At 42.0% G+C, this 27,069-nt stretch overlaps 1 protein-coding gene and 1 long non-coding RNA gene across 2 annotated transcripts in view; both read left to right on the forward strand.

The window, feature by feature from the left end:
- Positions 1 to 553: 553 nt before the first annotated feature.
- Positions 554 to 27,069, forward strand: part of LOC101725789 (nuclear body protein SP140-like protein) — a 44,771-nt gene continuing 18,255 nt past the window's right edge. Inside the window, 7 exon segments of the mRNA XM_087209311.1 lie at positions 554 to 574; positions 2,243 to 2,359; positions 3,316 to 3,484; positions 6,015 to 6,095; positions 9,235 to 9,303; positions 11,332 to 11,412; positions 16,809 to 16,892. Of these exon segments, the coding sequence (XP_087065437.1) occupies positions 554 to 574; positions 2,243 to 2,359; positions 3,316 to 3,484; positions 6,015 to 6,095; positions 9,235 to 9,303; positions 11,332 to 11,412; positions 16,809 to 16,892 (622 nt within the window).
- Positions 25,220 to 27,035, forward strand: LOC147828556 (uncharacterized). The gene is made up of 3 exons (XR_015450565.1): positions 25,220 to 25,275; positions 26,211 to 26,329; positions 26,958 to 27,035. It is a non-coding gene; the product is annotated as an uncharacterized LOC147828556 (long non-coding RNA).

A 27,069-nucleotide genomic window follows, 5' to 3' on the forward strand; every position in this document is an offset into this window, starting at 1 on the left:
GCCTGCCTCACAAGGTCCAGAGTTTGACCCCAGCACCAAAAAAAAAAAAAAGAATGGAGTAGATGAGTCTCTGCCCCAGAGGAGCCTCCTGGACTCTCCGACTAATGAACAGAGGGCATCTGGATTCACAGCACGGTGGCAGAGGACAGACATTGAGTCTAAGTGCTGGCCCTGAACTCCCCTGTTAGTGAAACTCCTTCACTGCCTGGAGGCCTGGAAGTGCAGCATTGCCTTTGTCTTCTCAAGTCAGTGTCTGTTTTATCTTTGTGCGTGGACAGCTGAACAGGGTGTACATTTTTGTCACTTCTTTTCACCTTTACATCTATAGACTTGCCTAACTATTTTAGACATTTAACGTTTCAATACCTTTCATTTTTGATCACCTTTATGGGTTTTCTCCCACTTTGTTCTGGGAAATTATTGCCTTATTGTGTTACCATTCCAGTAAACTTAAAAAAAAAACTTTCAGCAATCATTTTAAATTTTTTAATACTTTCCAGATCCTTCCTGTTGTTTTCTGGTTGTTTCTTTCCTACATGGCATTTTGGCCACAATGTATTCTCACACCTGTATGGTAATGTTTGCTTTTTAAGAAATTCTCTGCTGTTTCCTGCAGCATTTCTTTTTCTGCTGGGGCTGATTTTGCCTGTTGCTCATCTGGCTTCTGGTCCACAAGTGGAATGAATGAGGTTCCACAGAGGCCTGTTGTTCATTCACACTCAGAGTGAGAAGCTGAAAAGCTAACTTAAAATGCCATGGGATGGCATTTTACAGACTAGTGGGTTTTCCCTGGGGGAACCCTACATGCCTAAGGATGCCAGCCTTTCTTTCCTTTGAGTTTATTATGTTTTTATTAAGAAGAAACTCTCATTTTCTGCCCATTGGATGCTTTTCTGACCAGAGAGGAGAATCCTTCACTCATAGCAGTTAATGTTCTTCTGACCACTTATTCTCTTCAAACTTTGGTTTAATTTCTCACCTAATTCCCCCTATTTGTCATTGAGACTTAAATTCTTTCACTATCATTTTAAGGGACACTCTAGAGAAAGAAAAGAAAAGCACTTTAAGCAAGCATCTTTAACCAGAAGTTCTTTTCTTTTTTAAGGAATTCAGTGGAGAAATGCAACTTAATTCTATCCCAATGAATGTTTCAAGAGCAGGAAGTTTCAATGACCCTCTTCAAATGGGATTAAAAAAATCCTACAAACCTTGACCCCAGGTAGGAACACAGAGAAGTTTTTAAAGACATTAATGAGAGGAACAATTCATAAATAAGAATCAGAATTACAACCTGTTTTAGTTTAAGACTTACTTTTTCAGGCAGGGTCTAAATGTCTGAAATTCAGGGGTCTTAGAGGTCTCCATATGTAACCTCCACAGGAAGGTTATAGACAGAAAAATGGGGCTTCATTTTGAATTTTCACACAAATTTCCATATTGGATCAGAAGAAAATAGTGATATTCTTGTGACTATTCTAATTTAAACATTATCAGATGAGAGTCTTTGAACAAATTTTGTGATGCAGAATGCTATTTTCCCCCCTGTAGTAACAGATGGGAGAAGTATAACTTTAGATCTTTCTAAGATTTCTTTCTTTGTTGTTAACTAAAAAGACTCACCTTTCAGCGTTAGTCCTGTAATATCTCATTTTGAAAATTACTCTTTCATCTGTAAGTTTTTTTGCAGCTTGTATTAGTCAAAGTTCTGTATAGAAACAGAACCAATATCAGTCTGCTGGAGAATCTTCTCCTACTTAGAGATCTTTTGCTCTACTTAGGTTTTTGACTTCTTGAATGAGACCACCCACCTCATGCAAGGCAATCTGTCTGACACAGAGCTCACTTATGTAAATGTTACTCTTATCCCAAAACACCTTCCATCACAGAAAATTAACCATCACAGTATCCTAATGGCACCTACAAAGATTTAACATTTTTTAATTCAGCGTTTTCCTAGAGATTCAGGTTACTGTTGATCAGAACAAGGCGAATGCTTCCACTATATACTCTTTTTCATGGAAAGACTCATTTCCTTCCATTTCACTCTCCACTATTTCCTAAATAAAAATTCCACAAGACCACTTACTTTGTATCTGCTGGCTCTCTCTTGACCATCCCGGTGTCTCAACTTCTCTAGCTACCACCAACCTCTTGAAAACTCAATACCTACTTCCACAGTTTATCTTTGTTTCTCAATGGGGTCACAGAGCACCAGAACAGAGAGGAGTAAGCTTCACATGAGCTCATTTTCAAGCGTTTCAGAGAAAACAAGGTAGAGATTGCAAGTGCGATAACGAAGCCATTTCCTTTCCTTATGAGCCTCTGGGACGTTGCCTTCATCTCCGAGCAGATGTATAAAGTAAGTGAGAACTTCCTGGTGATGGTAAAGGATGTGCTCTGTTCTGCCAGACTGCAGGGTGCAGCCAATGGGCTGAAAGGTCACGTGGTGATAGCATGGAGCATGATGGGAGCGGAAGTTCTCCCAGGGTGCAGAGCATCCTGGGCACATTTGTATAATATCGTAACACTCACTGCCGTGAAAGTCAGCAAGCAATCCAGACAGGACCTATTACAAAGCCCACTTATCTCAAACGTTTGAGCCTGAGAGTTTTGAAACTCATAGGCTAGCTGTGTCACACTAGGATAAATTTGAAAGTAGATGCTTGCTACTCCCTCTCTAAAAGGTTTCTTCTTCTTTTTTTTTTTTTTTTTTTTTGGTACCAGGGATCGAACTCGGGTCCTTCCACTGGCAAGGCAGGCGGCAGAACCATGGAGCTAAATCCCTGGCCCAGGTTTCTTATTCTTTAGACTTTTCTGCATCCCTAGAATGCAGATGAAGAGTACTGATGGCTACTGGGGAGACTGTGACTTTGGAACTGTGAAGTTTCTTTGCCCTTTGGAGAGGATCACAGCAGTACAGGGTGGTCACTTGGCTTCCTGGGGTCCTTCCGCCCAGGCCAGTCCTGGGAGAGGACAATGGTTATTGTCCAGTAAGCAGAACAGCCCCTTAGGATTTTTTTAAGGGCTTCTTTTGAAAAATTCTGGCCCGGCTCTTAAAGCCCTACATAACATGCAACTTTGAGCACACTTTTATTCTTTAAAATTACTCTCTCTTTTCAACTGCATATCAACGTCACAGAGCCAGGTTCACAACAATAATGGTCTATTTTTATGGCAGGGGCACTTAAGAAGTCACCCAAATATATCCCAAATTCTAATATTTTGTGAGAGAACAAATTGTCAGTGTATCAGTTTAACAGTCTTTTATAACCCATAAATCCAAGGCCACCTAATTCTCCATTCAATGTCTTTAAGCATTTTCAAGAAACTTGTAGAAACCTGGTGCCAGTGACGAGAGTGGTGTACGAAGTCCTCCATGAACTGGAGAAGACATTCACCTCATCACTTCTGCAAGTGTTGTTCAGCAAAGCCAACCTGAAGGCCTATCCTGATTTAAATGAGATTCTCAGAAGCTTCCCAAGTGGTAACTATAGCTCAAAATGACTTCTAGGGGGTTAAGTCAAATTCATTCACTTCTCCTTCATTAATATTTGACAAAAGAAATACAATAGTGGAGAAAACATACCTGAGCCGTGTCTTTGTGGAGCTTACACATAGGCCAGGTAATCCCACAAATGATGGCCCCTTCAGGACAGAGTCCCCAGAGGAGCCCAGCCCATATCCAGGCACTGGGGAGGGCCAGCATAGGAGAGCTTCGGAGTGTGAAAGGGAGGCTGGACTTTCAGAACCATGAGGCTGATCACAAAGGCTAGGTGGGAGATTTGGGAGCTGACTTTAGACAATCTGACACCTGGCACTGAGGAATTTGAAGTTTCTTTTGGGGGGAAATAAGGAAGCAATAAAGGGCATTTTAGCCAGGAAAAAGTAGAAGTCAGTATGAGGAATAAGATGTGTTGAATTTGAGAAAACTATACCTTGGTTACAATAAGAGATCTCTCATTTCCATACTATGATGCATCCAAGTCAGAGGAAGGGATAAAGGAAATCAAATACTTAGGCATAGACTCAGGGTCAATATCCTGTCTGTAACCAGGATGCACCCAGGCTGCGGGTACCCAGGGAATGCTATTACCTTTACTGCCCACATCTCCGCAGCTCTGCCTTCTCTGTGCTAGTCAGCTTTCTGTCACTGTGAGATCAACACTTAAAGGGGAAATGTTTGTTTGGCCCATGGTTTCAGTCCACGATCTCTCTTGGTGAGGCAGAACATCATGGTGGGGAGCCTGTGGTGGGGCAAAGCTGCTCACTTATGGTGGCCAGGAAGCAAAGGGAAGGAGAAAGGAAGGGCTGGGATCCCAGTATCACCCCCAGTGAGTGACCTAACTTTCTCCCATGAGACCCCACCGCCTAAAAGCTCCACTACCTACCTATGGCCCCATAGGCGAGTGACCAAGTCAACAAGGACTTTGGGGGACATTTAAGATCCAAATCATAACTCTCCATGGACTGCAGTGACCCCTACTCCCAGCCACCAGCCCCGCCACCGCTCATATCCTATTTGTTCCTCTGCACCACTTCCCAGCCCCTATGAAGCCTGCCCAGGGACTTCCCATACATTCTCTGTCCCTCTGAACCACACAGCTCTCCCTGTATCCCCTCCAGATGACTGTTATTCAACAGAAGCATTTCAATAGCAGGTACAGGGAAGAGCAGAGAGAGAGGGTAAGGTTGGAGCCTGCTGTGTGGGAGGTAGAGCCCTAGAAAAATAGAATAAGAAGAAAAAAGACATGCCTAGGCTACATCATAATGAGCATCATAGACATGAAGAAGAAAAAGAATGAAAGGCACACAACACTTCATGGTGTAGAAGCAATGGCATGTGGTGACCAAGAAACAAGAAGGAGAAGGAAGGGAACAGGGCTGAGCAGAGGGAGAAGAAGCAGAACCTGGTTCTGGGGACCCCAGATGAGGCCCTTGGAGTGGCTGCTCACCTGTGCGCTCAACACCAGCATTCCGTGGGAGTCTGGTCAGTCAGATCCCCACGGTTCCCTTCCGGTTCCTATGGACACATGGCTCTCCAGAGCACAAATGCTGCAGATGCTGAGGAGACCCCCAGAGTACCACCGGGTGGTGGGCGAGGTAATTATGGCTTAAATTACCAGCTGCCTCATTGAAATTGGTGGCCTGTCTGTAGGCAAGGGACACTTCACTCGCTTCCCTCCCCACCATCCCCAGCACAAACGCACACTTTCCTTCACCCCGTGGTGGCTGTCCCCACGTGGGTGGGAGGGAGAGGGGCTCCCGGGGAGAACTTAGGGGTGCAGAGTAATAGACATGGAGATCAGGGGAACCAAATAGAGCTTCTTTAATGGGCCCAATTTTATCTAAATGAATCTCAACACAGTTGTGTCACTTAATGATGAGGACAAGTTTTGGGAAATGTGTTGTCAGACCATTTCTTTATTTTGTGGACATCACACTAGTGAAGACTACACAGCACTAGGCTCCATATCCTGTAGGATCACAGTCGTGTATGTGTTCATCCCTGACTGAAAGCATTACAGGTCCATGACTGTTCTGCCAGGATGGCGTTTGAGGAAAAAAAAAAAAAAAGAATAATTTTAAACTTGCTTGTCATGGATTGTGTGGGAATAATGAAATATGATGTATAGGAGAGACAAAGTAGGAGCTAAAAAGATGAATAGGGAGAAAAGGGGGGCAAAGAGTAAGAATACCATGGATGAAGAAAAGGACAAATGCCAAGGGAGGGTGGGAGTCAGGACGGAGGAGTTGAGTCAAAGAGATCCATGGATAGCTGCGTGGTGTAGATGCAGTCATGTGTGAAGACAGGGTTATGGAGAGAAAGGAGAAGACAGCAAGGGCCAGGGAGCCCAGCGAGGTTCTGAAGAAGGTGGAGCCAAGCTAGGACGATGCAACACACTGTATTCCCATGCAGCAGCCCTGCACCCAAGCATCAGAGCCTAACACAACCAGGTCCAGTAGGTGTCTCGGTCACTGTCAACCACATGTCATGTTCTTGTTTCTCTCCTCAGTGCCCTGGGAAATCACTGTACAAATAGATGAAGGAAGAGAATCAGAAGAAAGGCCCAGGTTATTACCTTACAATGGAGATGGTAATACAGATTAAAATTACTTATTATTATTTTTCCCCCTCACTGGGCATTGAACCTAAGACTTTTGTGCTCAGCTACATCCCCAGTTCTTTCTTTTTTTAAAAAAGGTTATTTTATTGGTGTATTTTAGGTATACAATATAATGACATTCACCATTGGAAATTTGCACCTCTATGTAATCTCTCTTGGTTCTTATTTTTCCCCCTTCCCCTGCCCTCTCTTCAACCCCTCCATCCTTCCCTATTTACAAGGACTTTGTTTCCATTTTTTCCTTTTCTCATATTAATTCCGTTCATTCCTTCTTTCCTTTCCCCTACCCCTCCCACTTCCCCTTCCCCTTTGCTTCCTATTTCACATTATCTATTATACCTTGCAGTCCTTATTTACACTTTTGTTTTCTCACACTAGAGAAACTATTTGGTATTTACACATGTGTGTCCTATTTATTTCACTTAAGAGCATTTGCCTCAATGTGCATCCATTTAGCTATAAATATATCTAATTTATCATTTATGGCTGAGTAGTACTCCATTTTATTTTATTTTATTTTTATTTTTTTTTGTACCAGGGATCGAACTCAGGTCCTTGCACTTGCGCAGCATCAGGTGGCAAAACCACTGAGCTAAATCCCCGGCCCTAGTACTCCATTTTATTAAAAAACACACATTTTCTTTATCCAGTCTCCAGTTGATGGGCATTTGGGCTGTTTCCATGTTTTAGCTATTACAAATTGTGCTGCTATGGACATGGATGCACATATATCGCTGTGGTATGATTCTTTTAATTCTTTGGGGAAGATCCCCAGCAGTGGAATAGCGGGGTCAAATGGGACTTCCAGTCCTAGTTCTTTGAGGTATCTCCATACTGATTTCCACAGTGCTTGCACCAGTCTGCACTCCCACCAGCAGTGCAGAAGCGTTCCTCTTTCCCCACAGCCCCACCAGCATTTGTTATTGGTTGGTTTCATGATAGCAGCCATTCTTTCTGGGATGAGGTGGAATCTCAGCATTGTTTTTATTTGCATCTCTCAAAGGACCAGTGACCCAGTTCTTTCTTTACATTTTATTTTGATGCAGGGTCTCCCTAAGTCACTAAGTTGCCCGGGCTTGGCGCAAACTCAGTCTTTCTGCCTCAGCCTTTAAGAGTGCAGGGATTTCTGGCTATCTATGTCTACCTGTCTATTTTTTGGTCAACACAGACAAACATCTATTATGTCACCCCCTTTCTTGTCCATCCATTCATCCATCCACTAATCTATTCATCTATTCAACAGTTCATCCATCCATCCATCCATCCATCCATCACCATCCACCATTCCTGTTGCAGACAGACTTCCCAGGTTTTTCTCAAGAGAAACAAGTAGCAAGGAAGCCTAAGTTCTGACTGATTGGGGTTTTCTTGTGTATAAAACATAAACAAAGCAAGGAAGAATGGGAAACATAGACGAGTCTTTAAATAGGGATCTGTGTCATTGTCAAATTTACCTAAACAGACATGGAATCCAAACACCACCACATTAGGGTATGCTACCAGCGAGAGGAGATAATTTTCCACCTATTTCTCCCGTGACTGTACCAGGAACATGGATATAATGAGTATAACCACAATATAGAAAAGAACTTTCATGATATGGGAGATGAGATAATACAGAGAGGGACTGAAATTTACATTTTTAGATTAAAATTTTAGTTTGAAAAATTAGAAAGTTAACTAAAGAGAACAGATAGCACAATAGAAAAAAAGGAGACAAGTTCAATTATTAAAGGGAAAGTTTAAAACATGGAGAAATTTATATTTAGGGAGAAACACAGAGAGAAAATGCTATGAGTTAGAGGCATTGGGGGAGAGGCACCAAAGTGCAAAATAAGAGCAAATGAGAGGAGAATAAAGGAAGGTAAATGAAAATTCAACAGAGCAGAAACTGTCTGCCTGGGAGAGAGAAGAGACATTGGGGGAATTAAAGAAGGAGTCACTGGACAGAATCCACTTCTGGCATGGGGTGAACATGTTAGCACTGAGTTTTCAGATCACAGAGTCCCCAGTTATCCAAGTGATGCCTATAATATACTCAGAGAGATCAGCCTCTGCCCAGCCATTCTTATCCACTCCCATCTATAACTCCATCCCAAAACACACATTTCTGTGTGTTCTGCATGTGTGAAATCAGCTTTTCATCATTGTGAACAAATACTTGAGAAAAACAACTTAAAGGAGAAAAAGTTTATTTTGGCTCACAGTTTCAGAGGTTTCAGTCCATGGTTGCTGGTTCTATCACCTCCAGGCCTGTGATGAGGCAGAGCCATCACGGCAGAAGGGTGAGGTGGAGGAAAACTGCTCATCTCTGGGCAGCCAGGAAGCAGAGAAGGCTAGGGAGCAAGAGAGAGGTAGGGGCCAGAGACCAGATACAGTCATGGAGCCAGAACAGAAAGAGGAAGGCCACAGAGTTCACCAGGTTCGGGAGGAGTGGACCAGGGCCCTGTATAAGGGTTTAGTACTAAACTAGTTAGATAAGAGCGAGATGCTCTGGTGTGCTGTTGCACAGAACAGTGATTGAACATTCCAAGGAGCTACAGTAGAAGAAAGGATTTTGAGTTTTTAACATAAAGAATGACAGGTGTTTAAGAAGATAAATATGTTTAACCTGACTTAAACACGCAATATGTATATATAGTGAACATTACACGGTATCCCATTAATATGTACAATTTTGTGTGTCAGTTAAAAAATAAATTTAAAAAGACTGAGAACAAAATAAAATCATGGTGGGGGAGAGGGAAATCACAGAGACAGAGAACATGGAAATGGATCCTGCCCACTGGGATAGGAGAGATATAAAATAAGAATTAAACAGATAATAGGAATGGGCTTCAGTGATATGGAAAGAGGTAAAGGTGTAGAAACAAGGATCAAGGGAAGCCAGTAGGAGGGACACCAGGACAATTGAAGAGAAGCTCAGTGAGGCAGCAGATGTGTGGAAGCAGAGTGGCAGGGAGAATGGGGAGAAGTAGAGAAGGAGGAGAGGTGGCAAGACAGAGAAAAGGCACAGCAAGACTGTGGCTCTAGTTGGAACAGGCCCAAGGATTTCCCACCATGGTCTCTGTTTCCAGGTCATGGTTCACCATTTCTTTGTTCTCTGCAGAGACTTCTGCTCCACAAACTCCCCAGATGACTAACAGAGAAGCAGAAAAGGTGCTCAGCCTCCCACCAGGTGAGGGAGTGGGCAATGACAAGTCCAATTCCCAATGGGTTTTTTTCCCTGTACCAGGGATGGAACTCAGAGCCCTGCACTTGCCAGGCAGGCGTGGCACCACTGAGCTACATCCCTGGCCCCAATGGCCTTTTGGTACGGAAAACAATCTCCCTCTTCTCCCATTCTGCCCTTCTCTTCTTCATATTCGCATATATACAAATTGAATCGTGTTCATTTTCGGCTGTGTTTTTCAAAACTGTGAGAGAAACACAGGACAAAGGGGAGGCGAATGCCTGAGTGGGAGGATCCTGTGTAGATAACATGGAGAGGGAGAACTTTGCCAAAGTCAGGCGGTGGGTGCCAGATAAGAAGTGCCGGGTGACTCTGTTAAACACACACGCACACACACAAGTAGAGCAGGCTGTGGCAGATGTGGGGAGATCATTTCCGCTGCTTGTAGAAGTGCTAAGTAAACGGACCTAAATTTTTCAGGTGACTGAAATCTTGCAGGTTAGGGAAGTCACGTGTGAGACTTTTAGGCGAGAGCTGACCCAAGAAGTGTCTCTGAGGCTGTGATTCCTGTGAAAATGGAAGCACTTTTGCCAACCTGGGGATCGAGATCTTCAGGATTGAGGAAAATGTAGAAAATAATGGGATTATATGGGTATCCAGGGGGTTAAGGTAAAACCCAGGGAAACAGAAACAGAAAAGCAGAGATGGAGAGACAAAGTAGGAAGGGGGCTGACTTCAATGAGAAATAATGTGTAGAGGAAAAATTAGAGAAAGGTATGCAGACAGGCAAATACATACTACTGTTAATAATAATATGGGAAGAAGCACAGAGGAAGCTATGTAGAGAAAGAGGTCAATCAAATACAGAATTGATGAAGAGTGACAATTGTATCCAAGGAAAGAAGCCACACTTCAGTAAGAGTCACCAGACAGAGCAATGTCCAGAAAAGGAGGCATCTCTGTAGGGAGTTTCTGATTGAGGTCTCCTCAAGCAGAGGGACACTGAGTCACAGAGCTCTAGTCCTCCCCCTGGATCTCACCTGCCCTCAGATAATGGGATGTTTCTCAAGTGCACACCTTGCAAACACTTCCTTCTATGTGCCTGAGGGTGCATATTCTAGAACCTTCTCCATTGCAACATCTTTCAGAAACTGAGGGCTCCCCAGTGGAAGCCAACATCTTCCTGACACTAGAAACTCCTGCCTCTCCAGGCTTCCCTCTCTCAGGAAAGGATAAAAGCCTTGAATTCTCTTGCACCCATCTTCTCATTGTCTTCACTTTTGCACAATTGCTCTTTGCAAGGTGTAAGTCAGACCATATTACCTGCCCTGCATGCCTGGGGATCTTTGCTGTCCTACCATCCAGTCACTTCTCCTTGCTGGAGATCTCTGTGGCTTCCATACACCACAGGGCCGCACCCTACGTCCTCTGCCTCATCTGCACCACCACCTGCAATGGCTCCCGAGTTTGCAGCACTTGGATCTTTCTTTTCTGAGTGAGCTGTTAAACATGCCATTCCCTGCATTGGCTACTGCTGCTCCCTCTGCTCCTTGTGCCCTCTCTGGTCTGGTTCTGCTCTCTCATCCTGGGGAGAGCTTTCCCAGTGCCCAGCAAGAGAAAGGGCAGAGTGTGGTGGGGAGAAGGAAACAAATGAGATGGGGAAAGACAGTAAACAGCAGGAGCAAGAGAAAAAGACAGGAACCACGAAGGGGACAGAAACACATCCAAAGAGACGCGGATGGAGATACTGGCTGCCAGGAACCAGGGCAGACACAAGGCAGTGTGCAGAGGAAGGGGGAGTGGAAGGAGGAGAGAAATTAGACATGTGGGAGAAAATGAGCCGGAGGGGTTGCTCTGCCTTGGTGATGGCAACTGAAGTGTGTCTGCCCACAGGTTAGGCGAGCACAAAGGGCAGGCACAGTCCCACCAGGAGACACTGGGCTACACACGCCTTCATGGCAAGGTGATTTCCCTTTGGTGGTGGTGCATGGTGACCTGAGCTGTGGACAGAGGGGTTTCATGTCTTTCCTGCAGAGGACAGCAATAATGGTGTGGAGATGTCTGAGTCAGAGGAGCCCCAAGAAACCTCAAGCTCACTTGCAAGATGTGAGCCAGGTAAAGAAGCAGTCTTCCTTTCCTATTTTTTATTTGTATATGTTTGTGGTCCAGAAAAATTATATTCATCTTGGGGGATTGGAATATATACATATCCTATTTTGAATATTTTTGCTCCTCATCCTTCCTGCCTTCCCCTCTCCCACCTTCCTCAATTCCCTTCTCATCTCCACAGTCTTCTTCCATGTTTCCTACCATTGCTCTTTTATTTTGTTCTTTAAATTATTCATATTCCAACTGCCCCAGAGTGCAGAGGAGGTGAGCCACGTTGGCGCCAGCACCCCCCACCCCCCATCCCACTGTGCCATTACCTACATCCACACCGCAGAGTTGAAGGGGTCATAAAGGACATTGTTCTGAGCATGAGAAGATAGAATGGGAGTGAACAACAGAAAGAGGGCCTCTATGAGGCCCCTTGATGAAAATTAAAGCCCACATGAAAAGTGAAGAAAATCTCTGCAATAAAGGCACACCAGACCACCTTAGTTGGGGAGCAGTGGTGTGGACCAGAGCAGCTCAGCTGCAAGCAGATCCCAGCCAGGGCCCCGCCCTGACCCCAGAGGCTGGGGCACACTGGCCCAAGCCAAGGGCCCACCTAAAAAGAGCTGCACAGGCACACAAGCAACAGCCAGAGGTTCACCCCAATACCATCAGTAAGTGCCCGAGACCCTAGCCAGAAGCTTGCTCACACAACAGGAACTGGGGTGCACAGCCCCTGCCCAAAGACCCTCCCAAACAACAGCTACCTATGGGCCCTAGCCAGTGGCACACCTAGATCCCATCCCAAGTGTGCACAGGCCCCAGCCAGAAGCCCACCCAGACAACAGATCAGCTCAGGAATCCAGAAGGCCACCTTTCTGAACCCAGGAATTAGTGTACTGGTGAGCAGCAGAGAAAAGGCAGCTGTGTGGTTTGTTGAGAATTGAAGACCACTGAGTGAGCAAAAAGTTGCCTCAGCAAAGGCACAGCAGGCTGCATCTGTTGAAATGAGAAGACATGTAAACAAGTCTCAAAACCAGCCTTCCAGATCAACTAAGGCAACCCCAAAGGGCAACAAGATGGAACAATCTGATACTCAACCACCTAGAACTGGCAACAAAAGAGGATCTGCAAAAAATAAACTCAGAAATAATTTCTCAGATAACAGCAGAGATTGTGCCCATAGTGCAAGACATGATTAATAAATCTAGAGAGGACACAGATAAAAAAATAGAGGAGCTGAGGAACATGATGGAATCCCAACACAGGAAACAAATGGAATCCATAAAACAGATGCAAACAGATTTCCAGGAGATTAAAAACTCCATTGAAAGTTTACACAGCAGAATGAGCCAATGTGAGGACAGAATTTCAGATATAGAAGATAAGATTCCAATTAGTGACCAGGAAAAGAAAAATTTCTTTAAAATAGTAAGGGATGGGGGCTGGGGATTTAGCTCAGTGGTTCTGCCACCTGCCTCACAAGCACAAGGTCCCAAGTTCGATCCCCAGTACCAAAAATAAAAAGAAAAGAAATAGTAAGGGACCATGAGAAATCAGTCCAGCAGCTGCTAGACAATGCAAAGAAGAATAACATAAGACTGATTGGACTCAATGAAGAAAGAGGAGAGAGTGCAGATGACATAAAGAAAACTGTTCACAGAAGTGATGGCAGAAAACTTCCCAAGCAGGGGAAAAGAACTTGACATAGAGATAAGTGAGGCATACAGGACTCCAACTAGCCTTGATAAAAAAAAATCTACACATAGGCATATAATAGTTAGGATTCCAGAAACCCAACAGAATAACAAAATTCTAGAAGCAGTGAGAGAAAAGAAACAAATCACATACAAAGGAAAGCCCATCAGAATCACAGCAGACTTCTCAGTGCAAATCTTCAAGGCAAGAAGAGCTTGGAGTGACATATTTCAAGCCCTAAAGGAAAACAGCCTCCAACCCAGATTGATGTACCCTGCAATACTATCTTTCAAAATTGGTGGAGAAATAAGATACTTTCATGATAAAGAGTACCTCAGGAACTTCATGAATACCAAACCAGCACTCCAACACATTTTAGACAATATTCTAGGAAAAGATAATGAGGATCACAACCCCAGGAAGCCCAGCAGAATGAATCTGTTGGGCATGACAAGAAATTAAATGCAAAAGGGGAGAATCCAACAAAAAGAAAGTTATGACAATGGTAAGTCAATATGTATCAGTTATAACCATCAATGTTAATGGTCTCAATTCACCAATCAAAAGAAATAGACTGGCAGAATGGGTCAAGAAGCAAGATCCAACAATATGCTTCATACAAAAAACACACTTAATTTAAAAAGAAACTCATAGACTGAAAGTTAAAGGGTGGAAAACAATACTCCATGTGACAGGAACCTGAAAAAAAGCAGGAGTAGCTATCCTCTTTGCTAATCAAGTGGATTTCAAAATCTGAAACACTTCTGGTCCCAAGAATTTCAGATAAGGGACAGTCAAGCTGTATGTACAAATCTATTGCAAACATGTATTTTCATTTCTCTTAAGTAAAAATTTAACAGAACTGTTGGTTCTTAACAGTAATACAAGAAATTTCTATATTGTTTTCCAAAATGGTTTTATCACTTTACATTCACATTAGCAGTATTAGAAAGTTCTAGCTGGTTCACACCTAAGCTGACATTTGTTTACCTTTAACTTAATCTCCCTAATAAGTGTATAATACAATCTTGTTATTGTATTGATTAGTCTTTTTCTGATTCTAGTGTTGCACACCTTTCCTTGTGCTGTACTGGCTATTTATCATTTTCTTGTATCTACTTTTTAATTGGGTTGTCTATTAATGAACTGTAAGAGCTCTTTATATATTCTGGTCATAGGTTATATGTATTATAAATATATTCTGGTTAAGGACTACTTTTCATTTTCTTAATGATGTCTTTTTAAAGTTCTAAATTTTGATAGAATCTCATTTATCAATTTTTTTCTTTTATACATCATGTTTTTTGTATCCTAGGAAATTCTTGCCTACCCTAAATTCATGAACATTTTCCCTTATAATTTCTTCTTAAAGTTTTATACTTTTAGTCTTTCATATTTAGGTTCATAGATCCTTTCAAGTTACTTTTATGTATGGAAATAAAGGGTTGAGGTTAATATTTTACATATGGATACAGGTGTTCTAGTACCATTTGTTGAAAACATTATCTTTTCCTCTGTTCTTGAGTTGAGTTTATGTTCTGTAAAATGTTAATGTTAAATAATCTTTCAAAAATCAGTGGACAGGGGCTGGAGATTTAGCTCAGTGGTTCCACTGCCTGCCTCACAAGCACAAGGTTCAAAGTTCGATCCCTGGTACCAAAAAAAAAAAAAAAAAAATCAGTGGACAATATATGTGTGATTCTATTTCTAGATTCTGTTTTATTCCATTGATCTATATGTCTTTCCTTATACCAACACTGCCTTGATTACTGTAGCTTTAGAAGAAGTCTTAAAATTAGGTAATAAATGTCTTCCAACAGTGTTATTTTTTTCTTTTCTTTTTACTTTTCCAGGTCCTTTCTACTCCTACATAACTTTTAAATTTCAATATCCAAGTATACATAGATCTGAATTTTTATATATACCTTGTGTTTTCTAATCCTGCTAAATTCAAATACAAGTTCTAGGGGCTCCTAGAGATTTCTTAGTATTTTCTCTGACATAATCATTTCATCTACATACAAAGATTTTACTTCTACCTTGCCAATCCTATGCTATTTGTTTATTTTTATTGCCAGACTATTTTGATTTGAGCCTGTGTTTCAAAGTTTAATGGACAGATGAAGAGTAGGCATATCTGCCCTTGTTCCCCCGCCTTAGGGAGAAAGGATTATATCTTTTCCATTCATATAAGGTGTTTTTGCTGGAAGTATGGAGTACGTGTCTTTTATCTGTTGAGAAGGTTCTGCTCTACTTCTGGTCTCCTGATAGCTTTTACCATGAACAGCTGTAGAATGTAGTCCAATACTTTTTCTGCAACTACTGATAGGATCATATGGCTTTTGCTTTCCCTTTGTTAAAATGATAACTTATGGGGGTGGATCTTCCAATGCTGAACCAACACTGCCATCCCTGTAATAAAACCACTTACTACATACTACCAGATTGGACTTCTAATTGTTTGTTTTGTTAAACAAATTTTTATTTATGTTCATACTTTTCTCTTCTATTACCTTTATCCAGTTTTAATATTAGCACAATGTTGAGTTCCTAAAATGAGGGAAGAAGTGTTCCTTCTTTTTTCTGCTTTAAATGTTTGATATAATTTGTCAGTTAAAATGTATATGAGCCTGTTGTCATATAGGTAGTTTTTCATGCTAGGAATATACTTTCTTTAATAGGTGCTATTCAAATTTTATATTTCTTCCAGAGTCAGTTTTACTAATTTGTCTTCCAAGGTATTTCCAAGGTATTTCCAAGGTACTGTCAAATTTATTTCAAAACAGATTTTTGCAATATGCTTTCTATATCCTTTTAAATTCTGTAAAATCTGTGGTAATGGCTCCTAGATCTTGATATTGTAATTTTAAAAATGTATAATTGATACTGTGTAATAGGAAGAAATGGTCTAAAGGATTAGAGAAAGTGGGAGGGGAAAGGAAAGAAGGGAAAAGAAAAAATATGAGAAAAGGAAAAAAATGGAAACAAAATCTTTGCAAATAGGGAAGGGTGGAGGGGGTGAAGGGAGGGCAGGGGAATGGGGAAACAATAAGAACCAAGATACTCATATAAAGGTACAAGATCCCAATGATGAACGTAACTGAATTGTATACCTATAATGTACCAATAAACTTAATGGAAAAAAAATAAATTATTCATATTCTGGGTCTCTCATATTAGAGAAACCATGCAATATTTAACCTTCTGTGTCTGATTTATTTCAATCACTATTACGGTCTCAAGTTCCATCCATTTTCTTACTAATGACTCAAATTTAACCTTCTTTATGGCCAAACAGCCCTCCATTGTGAGGGGAGCATTTCCAGCCCTGGGCGTCAGGATGGCAGTGGCCCAACCCAGGGTGTGCTGCTGGGTGCATCCTGAGCAGACTCTGCTGAGTCTAGCCAGTTCACAGACGGAGTTCTTTGCATTTGCCTTGACCTTTTGGGGGAAACACAAGGAAAAGTTCTTGTGAATTCTGTTTGGAACAGCATGACCCTTATCAGCAGGATATGCGGGCACATTTGTGTATTGGAGGAGTAAGGACCAAGAAAAGGCGGTCTTTTTTGCTTTTCACTCTTTCTGCTAAAGACGCTATACTGTGATTTTGACCCCCACACACCCCTTCTTTTCTCTGAACTTCTTGGCTCCACCTGAGAGCACCAAGATGTGTTTCTGGGTCCTTCTGCATGGTCCACTTTGTCTTTGTTTCTCTTCAGTGTCCTGTGATCCTGAAGCTCCCCAGATGAATGGAGAAGCAGCAGAGGAGGCTCCCAGCCAAGAACCATGTGACAACCAAGAAGGTAACCGTGCCTTCTAGTCTCAATCAACCAACGAATCTTTGTTTTCCTGTCTGTAGAAAGGAAGATCTCTCCTTTACCTTCCCATTCTCCCACAGTCCCTTCACATACCAGACAGAAGAAAGGTATAGAGTCCATGGAAAGGTCAGGAATAGAGACAATGAGGTGTCTGGGAGAAAGCAAGGTGGGTGGACTTATGGGAGTTGTCAGGCTCCACATCAGGGGGATGCAAAGGCAGGAAGGTCTGGGGACAGGGCCATCCCCCTGGCACTTGCTTGAGCTGCCTGATTGTCTTGGGGTGGGCTGTCCTGCTAGGACTTCCCTTGGTCACACTGAGGCCTTCAGGGATTTCATTCTGCTCTGCGGAAGGTAACAGACCTTGTTTATGAATGTGTGATGGAGAAGAGCCTCAGGGAGCCTTGATCGCCCACCAAGACCAGGGTGAGGTAACGGGCAAGGACTGTGTGGGCTGCAGGGTATCGGAGGCTGAATTCTGAGCAGGAGTTTCCCGGTGGATTTACTGTGAAAACATCTGGTTACTCCTTGAATTCTGCTCTTCACTTTTACTCATGGCTTTGGGAGAAATTCAAGGAGAAGAAAACCCTCGAGAAACCCTATGGTTAGCGTCTGGTTTAATGTTAGGTCTTGTATTCATATGTTCAGTTATAGTAGAAGTACACTAGGATGGCAGAGCACACTTGTTTTTTCCATACATATTGTCACTGTTATTTGAATTCATATAACAATTGTTATTCTTATTCCTTATATTTTAGGAAAATGAAAAAGTTTAACATTCACCTGACAATTATTTTTATCATTTTGTCGCAAACTTGAAAAAGCATTCAAAAAAACAGTACTGTCCTAATTGACAGAATTCAGATGAACCATTTCTGAAGCCAAATGCCATGGTTGACCAATATTCTCCATTATGTCGCTGGACCATACAGTGTTTTTTCAGAGTATTTTGATAATTATGTTACCCTTTATCCTCAAGAACCTTAAGATTTTGGTAGGCAAATTGTTAATGTTTTGAGAAGCTAGAGACACAAAAGGGTGTAAGATACAGGCATGTTGTAAGTCACAAGAAGGACAGGAAGAGCAGAGATTAGGTTCCTGGATGATGCCACATGGGCCTCTAGTTCTCTGAGTGGCCATGGCTTAGGGCTGAGTCCATGGTCTGAGTCCAAAGTGGAAACCCAGAGGATTCTACCAGGATTCAATGGAAAAAGATTTTATTTAGCAAATGAAGAATGCTTAGGAGAGAAGAGAAAAACATCATAAGGAGTTAGAAAATTTGAAGGCAAGCTACCATGTGGGTAGGAGGTAACTAGAATAGAGCTAGAAAAGGTGAACCCAGAGGCAATGTGAGAATCCATAATGCATCTCTCAAGGAGAAAAACACGAATATTTATGGGGGTAAGAAATGTCAGGGATAGAAAGTCCAGAGAGTGAAAGAGAAGCACTAAAATGTTCCTGGTGTAGCAATGAATGTGTGTGTACAATTAACAGAAGAGACTACTTCTTAATATCAAGCAGAAGATTGAATTCATTGTTTTTTAAAGCAAAGACCAGCTGTACTTGTGAGTCACAGTTTTTCTGCACAGCATGTCTGGAGCTCAGGGTCGGTGGCCTTCAGAAGTGGGCTTGTGTAGAAACTGGCTGACCTTTGGCAGGGAAAGCAAGGTAACCAGAGCGTGGTGCTTACTTATTGACTGACTGGCAGAATCGGGAATGTGGCAGTTGGCCACCTTTCAGAGGACCATGTACTGGGTTGAACCTATCATTGATTAACTGGAATGATTGTGTTGTTTCTTTTTAATATAGCCAAAGAATAATGAATTTCTCTAAGAGCAAAGGGACTTTCAATTTTCAGTTTCCCTTCTAGGAAGTCTCTTCTCCAAAGGTACAAGAGGGATGGACCATCCATATTGCCCACATCCAAACTACCTTTTCTGGGAAATGACATGGGAAATAAAATTCTAGGACCCCCCTGCATTGAGTAAGAGTTATACAGCTGCTAGGGGAGAGTGTTATGTCTGTGGAAGGCTATAGAAGTAGTAATGATATTTAATGATTAATTAGTAAAATGACAGCAAATGGTTGAATGCTTTCAACCAGCAATAGATTTGTACTTCGTGCAGTACCATATGGAGATGTTTCAAGTCCAAAATCACAAAAAGCCTGGGAGAACACAGTCACCTGCAGTTGCTTTGAGGCAGCTATGTAAGATATGACTCTTAGCAATGGGGCCTTTGATGGTGGATACTTTGTAACATCTCTTTACATATAATATCTTTTCTTCAGCCAATATAGTAAACCCTTCCCCTTTTTTCTTTTACAAAATTCAAATTTTTTCTTACAAGCTTTGTGTCCTTGATTGGCCAGATCAATACCTAGACTAAGAGGTATCCAAGTCTATGGCACAGAAGAGAGGTCACGTATATATTGGATTACAGAGGATGCAGATATGAATTTTACATCCCTTAGGTCTTACTCAAATCTTGAGAGAGGATGATTGTCTTGTTTTTTTTCATTGCCAACTAACAAATTACCACAAATACAGTGTTTCACCCTATACCCATTTCTTATCATAGGTTCCTTTCACAGATCAGAATTCTGGGCAGGCTCCATTTAATTTTCTGCTTGAAGTTCCACAAGGCTGAAACCACCATATGAGCCAGGCTGAGCACTTATCTGAACGTTTTGCAGCCAAACTGGTCCAGGTTGTTGACTGAATCCAGCTGTGTGTGGTTGTAGGACGGAGGTCACAGCTTTATTGATGGTTATTGCCCAGCACTCACTCTTGGCTCCCAGAAGCCCCCATTCTTTGACATCCCCAAGGAAACAAGTGTGTGGAATCTCCTCATGCTCTGAATTCTGATTTCCTCGTCTGCTGCCAGATGGAAAACGTTATATGCGTTTAAAGTGCTTGTGTGATTAGAACAAGCCCACACCAATGATCTCCCTTTTTAAAGGTCAACTGTGCTGTATAAACTCACCCAAGCATGGGAGGAATATCTCATTATGTTCATACTTTCTAGGATTAGGGAAGGAAATCTTCAGGAACCATCTGTAAATTCTGCCTGCCACAACAGGGATTAGCAAAATCCATAGAAAATATTGTCCAGATGAATTATTGATTGTCTCAAGCAACTAATATAAAATGAACATCAAACAAAAACAGAACATAAATGCATTAAAGGAAAGAATTTGCCTTTAGATGAATCTGAAGAGATTACAGTAATTGGATTAGGTGCTACAGGGAAGAGGTGTGTACCTATTCTTTTTATTGTTTGCTGATCTTGACTCAGTATAGATGTACTAAAATTCAAATCAACTATAAATTGATCACATGTAGGATAATTTCAAGAACTTCTAAAATTGGTCCTTCTGTACTGTTGTAGTCAGCCAGATTTGGCAAGGGAATACATTAAATACAGGACACATAACTTGTAAGGTTATTTTATGATAATTACCCAAAGAGTCCAATGCAAAACAGTGCAAGTGATTAACCACACCCTAGAAGCCCAAAGGATTCAACAGAGGGTCTAGATCCCAGCAGTTTCCCACATAAGTCCCCCTGAAGGCCTAGAGTCCAAGGCAATGTCCTCCTGAAGTCCAGCCAGTGGCCTAGAGCCCATGGCAATGTCTCATGTTTGTCCATATTAAGGATCTGCACCTGGAAGGTCCAAAGGCCAGTGGTGGAAGCCAGAAAATCTACGCTGGTGAGATGAAGGATTTCTGCCGCCAAGCTGAAGGATCCACATTGGAGCCAGGAAGTGTCGCTCACAGTGAAGATTAGAGCTCCCCTGATGGAAACTGTTGTACCCAGTGAGAGAGAACCAACCAGAGACCAATATTAAATCCACACAGGAGTTTATTACCGGCCAGGACCCGAGCTGAGCATCGGACTTGAGCCTCGACTGAGGGTTGACAAACATGTTTTATACACCTTTGAGGCCAGCAGTTTCTAGGCCCCCCTATGGGATAGAACTAGTAAAGCAAGCAAAAGGTACAGAAGTGGAACATCCTGCTGTTAGAACATTTGTAAAACAATCATTGATTAATTGTTGTTTCTAAGAGACTCTCTAAGGGGAGGAAGTTTCTAAGCTTCCTCCTTTTGAGTTCATCTAAAGGGCAGGCATGTGGATCAAGCAACAATATGGAGTCTGTCTTGCTAACAAGGGTCCTTCAGAAACAGCAACCATTCCCAGTGACAGTGAGGCCCTGAGCTCCTCCTCTGATAAGAACATCCTAGTTTGCATCAGGAAAACCATCTGCAGTAAGCTTCTCCCAGCAAATCAACAGGCCAAGATCTTCCTCTCCAGTTCTCTTTTTATGGCTATTGGTAACAATACTCAGGTGGGTCTTTCACACCTAGACCAGCTGATTCAGTTCAGCTGGGGATTACAAGTCAATTACATTAGTCAATCCACCACACATACATTGAATCCAGTAGTTCCATTTGCAAAATAGAACCTCTATCTAGTACATTTATAGATATATTATTATAGGAATGTTCCTCAGTGCTCTAAAAGTAACATTTACTAGCTGGAATATGGGAATTGTTGGAGATTCCCCCCTTCTTTATAATAATAGAGATACTTATCAACTGTGTTACTTTTTACGTGTGAAAAGTACCCCACTGTTACCCAAAGCCATCATTAGTGAAATTTTGCCATTTGTTAAGTGCAAGGGTTAGAGTGACAGAATACATAGAAGATGTGTAAATGTCTTAAGAAGAGACTGTGGCTTTGACAAAGACAATCCCATGACAACCACCAAAGAGGCGCTGCATTCATTTGGAAGTGTGACTAGCTATTGTGTTGATCATGCATGCATGAAGTACTGGGGTTCATTAGCCAAACAGAGACTACAGAGGATACAAATGTTTGATTCCATGATAAGAATTGGCTCCAGATCATGGACTAAGCAAAACTGATTTTCTTTTACAAATTGACAAGACACCAAATGCCTTCATGAAGGTTTTGGTGAGGGAGCCATGACAACATGTGACCAAATATCTGCACAATTTCCTATTGTCCGATGGTCCTATATCCACTAGTGTGGGGGGTTAACTTGGGTTGGGGACTTGTTAGACCTTTGTCTTCATCTATTTGCTTGGGTTCACCATCATCTAAGATTCAGAAAGCATAGGAAAGTCAGAAACAAACATACAAAGCAAGACTTTAAAAAAAATACACAAAGGAAAAGTGAGAGTCCATAAAGTAGTGGGAAAATAAGCACATAAATGGAGAGAATATTTGCTAAATGCTGCACTTCCAACCCCAAATATCTAGCTACTTTATATCTAATTGCATATCCATCTTTAAAGATGATAAATTCAGAAGTAAGAGTTTAATGAAACAGGTCAGAGAGCACATTGTTGTTGAGACAAATTCAGTTGGCACTGGATCAAGAAGACCAAGTTGAGCAGGGGAAGCCTGCTGGTCTGGGATCTCCCAGAACTCTCCCAAGCAAGTCTGCAAGATGACCTCGGTGGGGAATCCAAATTTTGAAGGGCGAGGCCACCACTCTATATATGAAGCTGAAAGCTTGCTAGGCAGAGCAGCTGGTGGGAAGAGGCACTGTGCTTACAGGACACAGTTTCCATAAATGAGAGTCTATGGAGCGTTTCGGGAAGCCTGTAGTTTAGGAGCTGCAGACTTAGAAGCAGGAGTGCTTATGAATAGCCTAGCACACAAGACCATGCAGAGTTGGGAGAATGTCTGGTGCTGATTGGGTGGCTTTCAGAAGTGTGGTTACTGGTGTAAGGCTAACTTGGAAGAGTTTAAAACTGTTCTGTAGCTACTTTTTATTATTTACAAAGAATAATATTTTCCTCCCAGAAGATGAGCAATTCAGTTTTATTCTCAGGGCTTCAAGTAGAAAAATAAAAGTAAAGAAAAGGAGAATGAGGTGCAAAATGGAAAGATCTCAGGTATGATTCTTAGGTCTCAGGTTTGATTGTTGGAGCAGGTATTTTTTCCCCCAGTGAGCAGTTGTCTTGGCTCCGTATGTCGGTGCAGCATGGTAGCAGGGGGGGACTCTTCATTGGCCACCGTTTGCAGGATCCATGGAGAATAATTTTTTTATTTTCATTAATACCTGGTGAGCTAGAAGAGCACCACATGAATGAAGAAGGAGAATCTGAAGAGCTTACTTCTAGGCCACTACGCTGCATGGGCAAGGAAATTATAAAAAAAAAAATACATAGTGCTGATAAAGAAGAAAAGACAGAAGAGGAAAAGAAGGGAGACTGATGAGAAGAGCCAGGTATGGGAAGAAAAAGGAAAGGAGAAGACTTCAGAGAAGAAGGTCTAACAAGGATGTAGAAAAGAGGATCGTGGAGCAGATGAAACGTCTTCATAAAATCACAATTTTGGCCTAGAAGCGGAGCAATCAGCACATGAAATTGAGAAGTGTTCCTGTGTCATGTGTTGGCCAAGAGTTTCAGAAGGCTCAGAAGCAAGGACAGATAGTGGCCAAGCACGTGACACACCAGGTGAGGATGCCTGAGGTGGTGCTGTTTGGGTGGTGTGGGTACCACAGATCCCAGGTTATGTACTGGCCGGCGGTCCAGCCATCCCAGAATCCCATTCTGCATTTGCTTGACTTGAGTCTTTTGGGAACTGAAGTCCTGTTTAACAGGACGTGTGGGACTACATAACTCTGTAACCATAAAAGCTCCCCCAGCCCCAACATAGTGACTGATTGTGAGTTAATAGTTAAAATGTGCTTGTTAGTTCTGGGACACTAGATAAAATCTGTAACAAACATAGAGTTCCTAAGTGAATTACCCTTGTTTGACTCCTTGTTTGTCCGAAACCGATGTTCCTTCCGGATACAGCTATCTATAAGACAATCTACAAACATCTTTTGACCATCAACATTTTTTTTCTCTTGCTAACTTCCCCTGCAACCCCCTATAAAAACAGCCTCGGGCTCAGAGCCAGTTGCCTCTCTAAGCTAGTTTGCTTTGGGAGTGCCATCTGGCCAGACTAATAAAGGTCTGTTTTACTTTCCAACTTGTCCGGTGTGTTCCTTCCCGGGTGTTCTTCACTGCGGTCAGCTCCTCGGAGCGTTTAGTGAGGCCCTCGGTCTTACAGACGGGCTCTGTCGTTTACGTGTAGATGACGTATTACAAATACACTCTAAAATCACAGGAGCTGGGTATGGTGGTGCAGACAGGCGGAACACACGTTGGAACTTAGCCTGGGCAATGTAGTTGTTGTGGAAATCTCAGAAAGAAATACACAGAGACACAGAATTCAGATAAAATAATAAAATTTCTTCTCATGAGCGGACAGGAATGCCAGAAACCAGCCTGGTCAATATCTGTGCCCGCTTTGTTCAGCATTTCCCTTTTTATATCCTTTTTAGCCATTATCTTATCCCTAGTGGTCTTTGATACGTAAATACAATTCCAGTTCCTATTTACAATTCAGAGACACAAGATAGGCCAAATACATTGTAAATTCACCCTGGCCTGGTAACTTTGTTAGGTTAATGAAGTTACTGGTTAGAGTCAGATAATCTTCACCTTAAACAAGGAGTTACAGGGAAAGCAAATCTTAAAAGAATACATTACTTATTTTGCTTCTACAACTACCTTAATATTCAATCTATTACGTTATCTAAAACTTTTCTGTATCATAGTGAATTAGTGAGACCCTGTCTCAGAGTAAAAAGGACCTGAGAATTTAGCTCACTGAGTCCAATCCCCAGCACCAAAAAAAAAAAAAATTTTGTAGTTATTTTGTTTGCCAAATTGGTGCATTAAGTCACAACCAGTCTTTCCAAGAACCAGAAAAAACCATGTGTTCTTCTGCTAGTGAATAATAGTATCATTTTGCCACAACATTAGAAAGATGTCTGTCAACAGAAAACTGGTTTTCAGGAGTAAAGACTTCATTCAGATCAAGTATTCTTAATCTAGTAACATTCTTGACTGAATCCTCTAGCCTGTTACTGATTTACAGAAGGATTTTTGTATAACATTTTGCACATAAAATATTATTTAATCCATACAAAAATCTTAAGACCTAAACAGGGTAGGACAGCTGTTTCTATCACCACAGAAACTGAAGTATGTAGATACAGAAAAGTGTCTTTCAATGTCCCACTGAGAAAATAAAGAAGACCCAGGGCCTATCCAGGACTCCTAGTTCTCAGTTCAGTAGGTTTTTGGATTCCTTTAAAAGGAAGAAAGGAATGATCACCCAAACTTTAAGCCTTATAAATTTAAGCCTTCTGTGGTATGAGCTGTCATAAGATTTGTACCTTTTATTTGTTAATTTCCGTTTCCTCGCTTCCACTTGTCATTTTCTAGATACTGCAGATATGGGAAACAATCTTACTTTAGGAAAACCCAAGAGGAAAAAAAGTAAGAATAACTGAGAATATGCTTGCTTGTGATGTCACAGATAAGGTTTTTAATGCCATAGTTGTTGTTGTTGCTGCTGCTGTTATTTATAATATTGGTAGTCAGAATGATTGTCTCCTAAAGATGCCCAAGCCTGAATCCTTGGAACCTATAATCTGTTATGTTATATGGCAAAAGTAACCTTATAGATATGATCAAACTAGGGACCCTGAGATTGGAAAATTATCTTGTATTAGCTGGATGGGTCCAATCTAATCTTATATTATAAGCATTTAAATGTAGAGTGCATTTTCACACAAGAAAAACAATGTGATATTTAAACATATGTGTCCAATTTATTTCACTTAAAAGTATGATTTCAAGGTGCATCTATTTACCTAAAAATCCCTCAGGTTTGTCCTTCTTTGTGGCAGAGTAGTACTCCATTGTATATAAAAACTGCCTTTCTTTATCCATCAGGACCAAAATAGTTGAGAGATATTGGAAAGTAGGAAGAAAGTGTTAAAATGGTAAGGGGATAAGGGAAGGGAAAGAATGAAGGGAAAAGAAAAAAAATAGATGGGAAAAAGATGAAAACAGCTTTTGTAAATAAGGAAGGGTAGAAGGGTTGAAGGGAATGGGGAAAAAAGAAGAAGCAAGATATATCATGTATAGGTACAAATTCCCTATGATGAATGTGATCATTATATTTATCTAAAGAGTACCAATAAAATTAGTTTTCAAAAAGTAGAGAACACTTCCTGGCTTTGGAAAGAGGAAGATTTCCCCATTTTCTTTTTTCCTTCTTTGAGAACAGGCCTGTGTGGCACCTGAGAAACCCTATGCCCAGTCTTACAAGTAGACTGCCAGCACATCTGATTTGTCTCCTGTAGTCTTTAACTGATTTCTTAAACTGCAACTGCCTTAAGTCTCTGATGAGGCCGTTGTGTTTCCAGGAGGGAGGCCAAGCTGACGAAAGATGCCCAGTCCCAAGGGCACACTTGGTATCTCTGGAAAAGAGGCATTCGTGGATGTGGAGCTCCCCCAGGGGACGCAAGCATCAGTCCAAGAGAAGGTGGGCAATGCCTCCAGTGTGGCCTGGCCTTCCACAACCCAAGTTCCCAGCTTGCTAAACTGGGTCTCGTCCTTCCATGGGGAGTGGGTACTTACTGAGCACAGCCTAGGTGATCTACCCTTCCATACCAAGCAGGTGGCTCTGTCAGCATCCTCCATGGTGGGAGAGCCATGCCAGGGCCTTCTCCTTCTGGGCAAGGCCTGGGCTAATTCTGAGAGACAGATACCCTCTCTCCCCTGTACCTCCTAGGTCTGGGGTGTTCCCTCCTCTATGCCTGGATTCTTAGTCTCCACTGCCACAAACCCTGCGTGCAGCACATGGTGGCTGGAACTCCATCTCTTTCCCGTCATCTCCTCTTCTCACAAGCGAGTGTCTGAGGTCCCCGTGGGGTGACCAGAGTCAGCTGATCCACAATCTGAAACAGAGTCAGCAGTGCCGAGCACCACAACAGCCCCCAGAGTGGCTCAGAGGCCTGATGGGTCTTGGGAGACAGACGGGGCAAAGCAGCTTGGGGCGCTCCGCTCCTGTGGACCAAAGCTTGAAACCATACTTCCACAGAGCTAACATAAGACTCGGAGAATTCCATTTATAGCTCTGACTGATTCACTTCATTCTCTTTGGTTGGCAGGAAAAAAGAAAGGGCATAACTGCTAAGAATAAAAAAGAGAAAGCCACAAAACATACATCCAAAAGGTAAGTGGGCAAAGGTAGCTGCTGAGTTCACAAAGGCTCTGCTGGTC

Source organism: Heterocephalus glaber, unplaced genomic scaffold, assembly GCF_053883595.1.
Source record: "Heterocephalus glaber isolate CG9 unplaced genomic scaffold, H.glaber_assembly_v1.0 deba00001004, whole genome shotgun sequence".
In the NCBI taxonomy this organism is placed as follows: domain Eukaryota; kingdom Metazoa; phylum Chordata; class Mammalia; order Rodentia; family Bathyergidae; genus Heterocephalus; species Heterocephalus glaber.